Below are 12765 nucleotides of genomic sequence, written 5' to 3' on the forward strand. Positions count from 1 at the left end.
CTTTTTGTCAGTGTGGAACTAATACTTTTTCATCAGTGTGTTTTTAAATCTGTGTTTTTGTTTAATGATTTGTTGAAGTGGTTTACACTTCAGAAACTGAACTGTTTCTGCAGATAAAAACATCTTTTTTACATTTCCAATGCGCATATGAATAATTTCTACATGTACAATCCTTCATTTCACAACCGTTTAGTCTCACTTTACCAACTTGATTTACAAGTACAAATTAAATTTAGCACAAACTGTTCTGTCTGATACCATCAATCAGCAATAAAACGATGCCTCGGCGCTGACTTCAGATTTGTCAAACATATTTTTGCGTTTTTCTGCCTTCCATTGCAGCTGAGAAGTCTTGAAAGCTCACAGGTGTCTCCGGCTGCAGGTGTTATTGTGATTTTCTACTATTTCTGCCAGTTTCTTCCAGATCTTTCCCACTTCTCGTTCCCATTTCCTGCATTTTATGCGTCTCTCTCCCCCCAGTCCTGTTTCCTTTTATCATGTCTTGTTCCATGAAGACGAATGATTTACTGACTGCAGCTTTTCCCCGCCAGGCTCCAGCCCCTGTGAGCTCAGCTGCCTGGCACTGGGACACAACTTCTACTACAACTTTGGTCTGGTTCTGGACGGTACGGCCTGCGACCCGGAGGCCGGAGCTGTGTGTGTCAACGGACGCTGTCTGGTAAATGACAACAACACCTGGATGTGTGTGTTGGTCACAGTTTAAAACTCATCATCAGTGTGGAAAGTTTCACATGTTATTTATCAAAACTGACATCATATAAACCAGTCAAAAATCCTCTGGGCGAAGAAAATAAAATCAAGCACAGAAAATAATATATATATTTTTGTTTTTTTTCTAAGAAAAGGGATCTTGCATGTTTCCTATTTTAAAAAAAAATAATTATAAATGGATTTGGGTCACATGGTTCCAAAACACTTTTTTTCATTCTGCCAGGTTTTTATTAATTTAAATGATTTAGGAGCAGCAAACGCAACTTTCCTGTAAAAATCTTTGAATAAAAACAAAAATATTTGGTTTTTTACTTAACATTTTCCACTGTATGACAAAACTAACTTGGAAGTAATTTTTCAGCAAGAAATAAGAGCTTGAACTAACCCTTCTTTAATCAATATTTTGGAATATTTGGGGCTCATATTTTGCTGAAAAGTTACTTGTAAATTACTTTTGTCATATTAAAGTATATTAAGATATTTTTTCTAGAAACTAGACTCAAATAGCTTGATAAGGTTCTGTGCTTTTGCAGAGTTTATTTTAGCATCAGTTTGTTTTATTTAAATATTTATTGATTTTCTAGCTCAGATTGTTCGCTTTAGAAATAAACTGTAACTTGAAGAAAACCGTCAGCTACATTCAGTTTTATCAGATTTTTCTCAGCGTTTCAGGCCTTTGTTGGATCTGGAAACGCTCCATCTGTGAGTCACCTGAGTGAAAAACAAACAGCACTTCTCCTCCTGCAGTTAAATGCAGGTTAAGTTTGGGAAACGCTGGCCTCCGCTGCTGAGGACGAGGTGTAACCGATGCTGACCGCTCTGACCGGAGCTCTCAGGAGAAACGAGTCCCACGCTGAGCGTTTGGGCCAGAGTTCACTCATCAGTCTGGACTGCAGCCTTCAGGAAGCATTATAGCTCAGCTGAGTCTGCAGCAGGTTATTCTCACAGAGATGGAGAAGGCTGGAGATAAACACGCATCTGCTGCACAGTATGTAATACTCAGGAGAGACGTCTGCTAGCAGAGGGGTCACACAGCTGAGCGCCGGGATTATGGAGCCTCTGTGTTTACATAGGTCGACGTGTGTGTTTCTGGGCATGCTCTCTGTGGCGTTTGGTGTAAATAAGCAGATTTATGGGCCGTGTTGTCGGGCAGGGAGAGGTCAGAGCAGCAGAGGCTGAAACAGAAACGGATGCAGCCTGCAGCTGGTGTTGAGCAGCACAGGTCAAAACATGAGATCAGGCTGAAGGACACACGGCTGCTTCAGAACGGCTGCAGTGCATCGTCAGCAGGGCAGCCGAAAGGATTTCACCTCACATCCTCTAACAAGGACAAACTTCTGTGCATTTTATTTGGGATTTTTTTGGTGAAAATTATATATTTTGCGATTAAAAACATGAAAATAATGTGTTGTATTGAGCTCATTTTCAGTCTCTTGAAGTTGAAAGCTGGTAGAGATACATGCTGAAAGTTTGACAATGCTCACTAAAAAGCTAGTCACGCTAACCCTGTTGTTTGCTAATCATGAACATTAGCAAACGTTGATTCCAAAGGGAAATGAAATAAATTGTTTATTTTTTGCTAAATAATAAATAAGCACTCTTGAATTGATCTAGAAAATCAGATTTAGGGGAAACTAAATGCACTAACAAAAACACTACAGTGCTAATCAAAAAATTAGTTAGTTAGCATATTAGCAGAAACCTGCCCAACACTTCTTCTCCAAAATATAGATTTGCAGTTGTGAACTACATTGTGTCGCTCTATCACATACAGTCCCAGACAAAATACGTTATTTATACGTTATTTATGGTCGAAATGAGAAAAATGAGTGAAAGTAGCAGGATTTTCTAACTGCATCTAAACTCTGCAGTCTGGACAGTAAACAGAAAAGATCCCAGAACCGAACCTTGAGGCATTTAGAAAATCATATTATGTTGGATAAACTGTCGGGAAAACAGTTTGCTTCTCAATTCAGAGAGTTTATTCCACACTTTTAGCTTTATCAGCCCAGATAATGAACTCACCTCTTCCAGGAGTTACTCGCTGTTTTACTGAGGCCCACTGTTCTCTGTCACAAGGAGCTCATTTCCTGTTGTGCTCACAGAGACTCTCAGGCTGTTTGTATCTTCAAAGCAGCTTTCTGAGGATGATTACAGGTTCTCTAGACTGTTGCTCTCTGGCCTGCGAACCTCCCCCTTGATTAACTCACTCTGCAGAGATGAAGGCGAACAGGGAAAGCAGTCATGGCTCCTGGTGCAGGATGCTCCACAGGCTATAAACCATCCAGCTCATCCTCTTTGTCTTTAGCTTTGACATTTTTTGTGTTTTAAAAAAAACAGCCTCTCCAAACTCTTGTTCCCTTATGAGCCCCAGAGACGCTGTTTTTCCCCAAATGTTAGCTGGAGACGAGGAAATACAATATCAGAGAGGCAAATAAGCCGAGCCTGAGGGGAGGATTACTTGGCAGTATCAAAGCTGAGTGCACTGTAAAAACACAACATCCTACAAAATATCTGCCATAGTTTCTACTGTAAACATATAGTGCACTTAAAATAAGACTAAACTAAGTTAAGTAACTTTTCAGCAAGATATACAAGCTTGTTTTCACTAATAACTATTGAATATTGATTTAAAAGTACCAGTTCCACTGGTAGATTATTTTCCCGTGTTGTAAATGATAAAAGCTGCTGGTGTAACTAGTAATTTTTATTAATATTTATGAATCATTGATTTAAGACAAGCTAATATACATTACAAAAACACGAAATCTCACCAAGTATTTCTGGTCTAGTTTCTTCTAGAAATATTTTAAAACACCTGAAATAAGACAAAACCAACTTGGAAGAAATTTTCAGCAAGACATACAAGTTTGTTTTAGGTCAGTAATTCTTTAATATTGATTTAAAAAGTACTAGTTTTCACTTATAACAACATATTGATCTACCTTTTAGTGGAAATATCTTAGTACATTTGAAATATGATAAACTTAACAAGTAAACTTAGTTTATTTTACGACTATAATTCCTTAATTTTGATCAAAAAGTAGTTACACTGGCAGATCTATTAAGGAATTATTGATTTAAAACAACCTCCTCTCTCACTAAAGTTATCTTTGTAAGTTATTTTTGTCTTACCTCAAGTAAACTAAAACCTTTACAGTAAAAACTGGACAAGACTTTGTGTTTTTGCAGTGATAAAAAGGTTTCCCATTTGTGTGTCCTGCAGAAGCCCGGCTGCGACTCCATCTTGGGTTCGACGCAGCAGGAAGATGCCTGCATGGTGTGTGGAGGGCACAACACCACCTGTCTGCTCCACAAGAGTGTGTACCAGAGCAGCAGGCTGGAGGCAGGTAGGGGACACACACACACACACACACACACACACACACACACGCCTTCATACCACTCGCCATCATGCCTTTCTGCCTCAGGAATGCGATGAAGTGGTTTCAGAAAGCCGGTGTGAGGATAATTCCTGCTTCTAGTCGTCCTTTCACACCCAACAGCTATTAGTCATTCAGGCTGATTTAGCAGAGTGTTATTACCCGATTGAGTGAATATTAACCATGGAAACAGCTTTGCAACACAAAGGTGATTGGCTGCTTTCCCAGAAGGGCTCCAGCTAACGGCAGATTTAAAATGACTGTGGTTAAGGTTTCAGGGAGGAGGAGCAGAAAAATCTCCCAGCAGTTCTGGCTTATTGCCACCGAAACATTTTACCTCCACTGGCACCTGCAGGTTCAGATAATATAGGGTCTGACTGCATGCAGGGAAGAAAACTAAATGTTTTCCTTCCCTTGTATCCGTCTGCAACAAGCTTTGTACAGGAGATAATAACAGCTCCAGGCAAATACTGACGACTGATTGGAGGTTCATCTTTTACAAGCTGAACGCTGTAAATTTTATAGCGCCTTGTAAACCCAGAGAAATCATTGTCAAAATGACGACATTGTGTGATGATTATGTATTAACTTATTACAATATTAGGGTTATTTTTCTTTTTTTAGTTGCAGTGATAAGAACCTGCAGGGTTTTGCATCTAGAAGCTGCATAAGTTTTAGGTTTTTGGGGATATTTAGGACGGTGTCATCTGCATAAAAGTGATCGTCTTCGCCTAACTGAGTCATGTTGACGCGTTAGTGAAGAATCAGAGGCAGAAATACTCCAACTTTCATTCTGTAGCCAAGTTTCTACAAACACCATTATTTGCTGGTGTGTTTTTATTAATTTTGTCCCAACAGCATTTAGTTAATTAAATCTGGTTAATGTTTAGATCATTCATCAGTTTACAACTGTAGGAAAAATAATTTCTTCTCTATTCCAGAAGCAAACAGGGATTTGAGAAACTGCTAGTGGATGTCCTAAATTTACTAAAGCAATTAATAAACAATTAAACCAAATATTAATATGAAGGTGCATAAACATTTGGTTTTAGGCACATAGAAGTGTCAACAGTATAGAAATGTCTCTCTGTAAACATAAATGATAAGATTTAGTCACACATGATGTTTGTGAAACTTCAGCGGCAAAAATAATTAGACTTTCACAAGTCAAAGTTAAATGTTTCACAGAAGCGCTTTACTTAAAAACAGGAGCAGTATTTTGTTAAAATAATAAAGCTACCAAAGCTTGTATTTTTATTTTCCAGGCGGGCCGTTTGGATACAACGAAGTGACGATGATCCCGGCTGGAGCCACTCACATCCGAGTCACCGACAACAGCAGGAATTATCTGGGTAAGAGATATCTCTGCTCCCTTCACACTCTTTAAAACTTATTATTGCATCTGTTCCCCGGAGACCGGCGAGCGGCTCACTGTCCGTCTGCTTTCTGCACCAGGCTTCTTCTTTCCCAGTAACATAATCGCTAAGGTTATCTATTCTCATCGCTGTGTTGGCGACGCAAATAAAACAGACCCAGAATGGCACACGCTGTGGTTTGGAAGGGATGCAGAGCAGGTGGAGGTGCCTGTTTTCATCTGCTGCTATGGAAACCGCCTTAAATAACCATAGGATCATTTGTTCCTCTGTCACCCTCAAATCTTCAACAGTTTAGCATGAAAAATCCGTCATAAGAAGCATTTAAATCAGTTTGTACGAATACTCAGCAACTCCATTCTCTGTTATCCATCGCACAGCGCTGCAGAACGGTCGATCCCAGTTTGTGATCAACGGAAACTGGAAGATCAGCGTTCCCGGTGAGTACAGCGTAGCTGGGACCAAGCTGCTGTACCGGCGCTCTGCAGACACCTGGGAGAGCTTCGAGGTGCCAGGACCGACCCAGGAAGACCTGCATCTGATGGTTAGAGCTGTTTCACTAAGCAAGCCATTAGTAAACATAAAAATCAGGGATGCACTGATTTATCGGTACCAATTTTCCTAAGTTTAGGAGATCAGTGATATTTAGATTCACTGATATGTGAAGCTGCTCTTATCTACCTCAGCAAAGGTATTTGGTGTGAAAATAAAAACACTGTTAAACCAAAGTACAGAACAAAAACAGTTAAAGGATTAAATGTAACTATTATTATTAATAACAGTATTTATTTCTTAGGTAATTTACTTAATTCTGAATCAAATATATTCTTGCTAACAATAGAACGGTAAATACAATGTAAGAAAAAAGTAGTCCTTGTTCCTTTGTGGGGAAGTTCAGGATCATCAGCAGTGAAGTAACAGGATGAATGGAAGCGTACCGATTCACACAAAGCTAAAATATAAATACAATAAGACTCTGGGAACAAATGTACAACATCAACAAAACTTTTTAGTCCTTGAAGTTGGCATACTCAGATCAAAAACAATTACTGCCATAATTATTGGCTCTCTGTTTGGTTTCACTGATTGGTTGGTTAGCATCATCTGCTGAAGTTTCAGGACCTGTAAAGCGCCACCAGAGCAAAGAGCTGATTTTATCCGGGGATTACAGCAGGCTTATGGGAATTAAGGAGAATCTGTGGTGAGCAGCAGGTTTAAAACTCCAAAGTTAGCGTAAAGTTTAGTCAGACTAGAACAATGAAAACGCTGAGCTTCAGCTTCTTTCTTCTCTCATCTTCCTACTGGTGTTTTGTACCATTTAACACACCAGTTTAGCTCAAAACTGTGTCAGTTCCTCCCATTTTGTGGTTTTTATGAACACAAAACGCAGGTCAGATATACCAGCATTTATAAACTATACTGTTGATATTAAGACATTTGTTTGCAGACGTAATAAAACCAGAATTAGAAGAGAGAAAGTCATTTCCATGCACCATTATCCTCTATGGAAACCATTACTGGAATTGGTTTGGAGGAGAAGATTTGTACAAACATTAAAGACGCAGTAACTTTTATGAAAGATATATATATTATTTTACATATTTGTCAAAACTGTCACTATAGTAACAGTTTCATATGAGACAAATAATCTGTGAAAAAATCAAACTCCTTTACCTTCCGCCAGTGCTAACCAGAAATAACCAATCAGCACTTGGAGGTGGGTCTTAGCGCTGTCAATCATTCATGCGTGCGTGCTGCTCATGATGCAACTTTTCCCTGTCAGCACAGCCTGTCGTTTCTGCTCAGGCTAGTTAGCGTTGCTACAGATGATGGTGCATAAACAGTTTTCTTGTAATGGTAAGTTGTTTTTTTTTCCACCATTAGCACATTTAGCGGCATGTTAACAAGATTGATTAACAGCACTTAGACCCTCCTGCTGGCTCCGATTGGTTGTTTTTGGTCAGGAGTGATGCATTTCTTTATCTTATTTCAGTCTTTTCACTGATTATTTGTCTCAAACTGTCACAACATAGTGACAGTTTTAACAAATATGTAAAAAAATCTATTTTTTATAAAAGTTACATAACGCAACTTTAAACCCTTTAGTCTGAATCCATTTCATTCCATTACATGAAACCAGAAACACCAATGTAAACACTTCCAAAGATCTAAGTTATCGGTTAGTTGTTTGGTTGGTTAACTAATATATTTACTAATTACTAACTGATTTATTGATTTGTTGTTGTTTTTTTTAAACATGATTCTGTTTTTCTGTGTCCAGGTTCTGGCGACAGACAGAAACCCAGGAATCGAGTACGAGTACTGGCTTCCACCGGACCAGTACGCCCTGCACCACGGCAGGAGGAGCCCCCTGCGACAGGCTCACCACACAGCCAGCTACTTCCCCAGAGGTCAACCCACCACGCCAACCACCACCTCCAGGGCACCGCCCAACACCGCCCGGAAACCCCACTGGTGTGAGTTAAAGATAAAGGCATGCACACTCTCACTAAAGGAGAAAAAATGTAGAAAAAAATGAAAAATAAGAATAAGATACGATACAGTGAGAGCAAATTTACAAAGTGAAAAAGTATTTTACAGTTATTAAAAAGGTATTTTCTAAAGAGACTGCGGTAATTTAAAGCAGCCCTAATATGCAAAATTCAGGTTTTGCATGTCTTTGTACTTTGATTTGGGCCTTTACTGCTCCAAACACAACAAAGGTGCTTAAACAAACCATTTAACTGGTTTTGGTGTCTGGAAAATGAGATGTTTCAAAAACCTTCCATCACAAATCAGTATGTACTGCCCCTCAACTAGCAACCCCAGTGAAACCTAGCCTGCTAGCTAGCAACCCAAGCTGAGCTCCAGCATGTTTGGTCAGTTGGTTCTGAACAATGGCTGCTGGAAAAGACAAGAGTTTTCTTGTTGACCACAGAAAAGCACTTCTTTTCCAGCAGCCATTGTACAGAGGTAAAATCAACTGACTAAACGGATCGGAGCTCCACTTGGGTCGCTAGGTAACGGGTTAATCTTTTCTGGGGTTGCTAGGTAACGGGGACAGTGCCTGATGATTCTGATGTTAAATTTTTTCATTCAGCTCATTTTTCAGACACCAAAAAGCATCACCTTATAGTCACAAAACAACTGGATGTTTGTTTTTTAAGCGCTTGTGTTGTTTTTAGAGACAGTTGAGACCCAAATGGAAGTATAAAAACTTATGTGGTTACGTTCCTCTTAAAGAGCCATTCTTCAATGTCCACAGAGCAACTTTTGGCTCCGGAGCAGCAGGTTGATCTTTCTGAGAGGAAACCACAGAGCCAAGATTAAATTGGTTCCAATTATTGTAATTGCTCAAATTAGAGTGAGCCCATTTGGGTTCAGAGAGTGAAAACATCTGTGGTGATTCACCTTTACCCCGCTGCTGATCTGCATGCTGACCTCCCTGATTCAGAGGAACACAGCTGCTTTATCTGCACTAAGTGTGGATTACAAACACGCTGGATGCCTGTTCACCTCCCCGATGTTCCTGAACCACATGGAAATCTGCTCCCAATCCAAAGACTTTCGATCCATCCGATGAGGCCATGAATCTCAGCAGCTTCTTGGAAAATCCTTTCCAGCTGGTGGATCCCAGCCAAACTGAACCCATCTCAAATTGTTGCCAGAAAACGTAGAAAAAGGTGAGCCTGGAGGCGGATTTATGATGTTGGATGGTGCGGTCATCCTAAAGTATGACTGAGATGAAAAAGCTCTGCGAATCCCTAAAAACAATCAACAGCTTTTGATTTTTAATATGTTTCTGAAATGCCCATATCTTCTTCAGTGACACTTTTCTTTTGTTCTTTATTTCTTGCTTTAAAACATCTGCAGTTAAACTTTGTTTTCAAAAAGTGTCCGGCCACATTAGCTTGTGACGATGCTGTCGTAAAACCTGCCAGTTGGATGAATTCACATAAACTCCTTAAAACATGTTATTTCAGGACAGCCAATATATTTTATGAATTCTCCTCAGATGAATTTCCTTTATTTATTATGTGTTCTTTCTGTTTGAACCATTTATGTCTGTGCAGAATGGTTCACAGCGACACAAATGCAAAAGTATTCCTCTTTGTCCTACAGAACTTCAGGCTTTAATGCGTTACATTGGGATTTCTTGTGAAAGACCAAAAAAACAAAACATACTAACAAAGTGGAAGGAAAATATAAAATTCGTAACATTTTTCACGGGAAGATTGGTGTCAACAACAAAACACTTGTCTTTTCCAACAGCCATTGTACAGCGCATACAGCAGTAAAACCAGCTGACCAAAGTGCTGACGTTCTGCCTGGGTTGCTAGGTAACGGGCTGAACTTAGCTGGGGTTGCTAGGTAATGGGGCGGTGCCTGCTGATTTGTGAAGTTATTTTCTGGAGGTTTTTGAATCGGTTCATTTTTCACAAGTGAACCGATTCAGTGAATCAGTTTCTATCCATAGAACCGATTCTATGGATAGAAAAAAGTTGGGTGGTTTTTTTTCTTTAAGCACTTTTGTTGTTTTTAGAAGCAGCTGAGATCCAAATGGAAGAATAAGAATAAAAAATATACTTTTTCTTATAAAAAGTACAAGACAATTTTGCTCCTTTGTTACCAAAAATTTCAATAAATTTCAATAGTATTAGTTTGTCATTGTATTGTGACAAATTGTAAAAAAAAAAAAGTTTTAGGACAGAAGGACTCTTTCTCAAGTGTCACTGGTGTCACGATCCACAGAGAGAAGAATCAAAAACACAGAAAGTGACTTTTTATGTAAAAAGAAACATGACAAATTAATCAACCAATAGAAACAGCAACAATCATGAAAAACAAAACAAAAGAAAGAAAAACAGAAAACTGTAATAAATTTTATTAAATTTTTTTAAATGAGTTTTACAAATTAAATCAAAGTTTGAACAGTAGGTGGGCAGATCGATTGGTAAAATAGATACCAAGTCAGTATCAATATTTTAGTTTTGTACCATAAAAAAGATTTACCTAACTATGTAGCTTATTAAACTTTAAGAAGATCTGCAGTCTGTAGTTCACACAAAGCTGTTTGTTTTCTGTCTTCCAGTTTTAAATGACCTGAATCCTCAGCGTCTCCCGGCTCCCGGTCACCACCTGCAGCATCCTCAGCAGCCAATCAGCCGCCTGGAGCGCGAGGAGAGTCACAGAAACCTCCTTCCTCAGGCTCCACCCGGAAGTACGAGCGCCGCTTCCACAGCAACTCTTCCACATGTTGCTCAGACTTTATGGAGAAACTCCTATGAAACTCAAACACGGGCTACACAGTGTGAAGCTACACAGTCAAAACTAACAATGTTTGGGTTATTCAGCCTGTCGCAGGAGAAGAAAACATCATTTAAACCAGGGGATTCATTTTAAATGTCAGCTTCAAACTAAACATTCTCCAAAGTAAAAATTTAGTCAAGATACTAAATAATTAGTTACAAACCAAATAGTTATTTTTTATTTTTAGCTTGTTTGTAGTTTGCAAACCAACTAAATTAAGTGAAGTAAATATTTAGTTTGTTAGCTAAACTTTTAGTCAGAAGCTAAATGTTTAGCCAGCAAACTAAATATTCAGCTCCAAACAAAAATATGTAGCTGGCAACATATTTGTCTATCAAGCTGAATGTCTAACTTCTATTAAATATTTTGTTAGCAAGATAAATATTTATTTGAAGCAAAACATTTTGCTTAAAGACAGATTTGCAGCTTGATAGCTAAATATATTTGAAAACAAAACATTGTTTTCTGTCTTAAATCTTAATTAGCAAATATTTCATTTGCTAATTAAATATTTAGTTTGATACGGAAACACTAATAAATTAATGAATAACTTGGTGAAAATATGACTTTGAAAAATGAATCCCCATTTTTTTCCTTATTAGACTAAATAAGTCAAATTATAGCTGTTGATTTTTGACTGTGTAACTTTATAAACAACATCTTGTACTCAAATGCATTTAATGAGAGGAAAAACTGATGTAACTTTTTATTGTGGAGATGTTAGTTTAAGAATGTTTGGGCAAACAGCCCTGGAGATATTTTTATCAACATGCCTTATGGTCTTCTGACTTTCTAACTTTACTTCTTCTTGGTTTATTCTTTAGAGAATTGTGGAAAATGTCAGAGAGTTAAAGGACGAAGGGAACGCCAGAGACAGTACTGCAAAAAGGACTTTGGTAAGGACTTTTGGTTTGGAGTTTATCAATTATTTAAAACATTTCTCAGTTAAAACATCAGACAGATGATTCCTTCAGGAAGAAAAGCCTTATAAACATTCAGAGGCAACAGCTCCATTTGGTTAATGGAGCAGAAAAGAGAAAAGATTTCTTTCCAAGTTCAGTTCCGACTTCAAGCACCAAAATTAAAAATAAGTTCTCTCAACCAGCTTCATGTTCCACAGTCTTTATTCAGACAGTTTCTAAACGTCTCAGTTTATTTAGATGCTAAAAGTTTCTCCAAACTGACATCCATCAGCTGTTCTCTATCAGTAAGATACTGACTGAGGCAGCTACTCCACACAACCCCACTCTGTATGAACGGAACTATCCAATAGAAGTTTCTTGTTTATTTCGGTGGCAGTGTTTCGTGGCAGAGTTCTGGGGAAGGTGTACCGGGGCGAGGAGACGCGCTACGACGTCCAGATCATCCACACGTACCGGAACCGCTTCCGGCTGGAGCACCGCGAATTCCTGTGGGTCCCGAACCTGTGCGACTGCCCCGACCTGCAGCCGGGGAAGCAGTACGTCCTGATGGTGCGACGCCACATCAACTACGAGCGCACGCTGAACCGCATCCTGCTGGAGGAGGACAGCTACGTGGTTCCGTACCGGCCCAGAGAGGACGAGCTGCTGCGGCCGCTCCAGAGGCTCTGCAGCAACAGAGGCACGAAAAGTCCTGCAGAGATAGAGAGGCGGTGAGCGGCAGGCGCAGACTGATGTGTCATATTGCTGGTTTCATGTGTGAACTTTAAAACTGGAGACCTGATGAGCTGAGCGGCATCACTGGAGGAGCAAACGGGAACTTTTCAGGTTTTAGTCTGAAATCTGCAGGGCCAGTCCAAAGCAATGCGAGTTGAGGTGCAGGAGCTGCAGGAGCACCAAGTTGGCATCATTATATATATATATATATATATATATATATATATATATATATATATATATATATATATATATATATATATATATATATATATTTGTATATATATATATATATATATATTTAAATATATATATATATAAATAATTTGA

General features: G+C 38.9%; 1 protein-coding gene across 2 annotated transcripts in view; it reads left to right on the forward strand.

Moving 5' to 3' along the window:
- The window catches only part of adamtsl5 (ADAMTS like 5), a 33273-nt gene extending 20655 nt beyond the window's left edge, over window positions 1-12618 (forward strand). For both annotated transcript variants that reach the window (XM_044105903.1, XM_044105894.1), the window contains exons 6-13: window positions 552-679; window positions 3959-4082; window positions 5381-5467; window positions 5869-6032; window positions 7770-7965; window positions 10581-10709; window positions 11623-11694; window positions 12098-12618. In XM_044105903.1, the coding sequence (XP_043961838.1) occupies window positions 552-679; window positions 3959-4082; window positions 5381-5467; window positions 5869-6032; window positions 7770-7965; window positions 10581-10709; window positions 11623-11694; window positions 12098-12435 (1238 nt within the window). In that variant the 3' untranslated portion in view covers window positions 12436-12618. The remainder of the gene's footprint in view (window positions 1-551; window positions 680-3958; window positions 4083-5380; window positions 5468-5868; window positions 6033-7769; window positions 7966-10580; window positions 10710-11622; window positions 11695-12097) is intronic.
- Window positions 12619-12765: the final 147 nt, after the last annotated feature.

This window comes from Gambusia affinis, linkage group LG02 (genome assembly GCF_019740435.1).
Source record: "Gambusia affinis linkage group LG02, SWU_Gaff_1.0, whole genome shotgun sequence".
In the NCBI taxonomy this organism is placed as follows: domain Eukaryota; kingdom Metazoa; phylum Chordata; class Actinopteri; order Cyprinodontiformes; family Poeciliidae; genus Gambusia; species Gambusia affinis.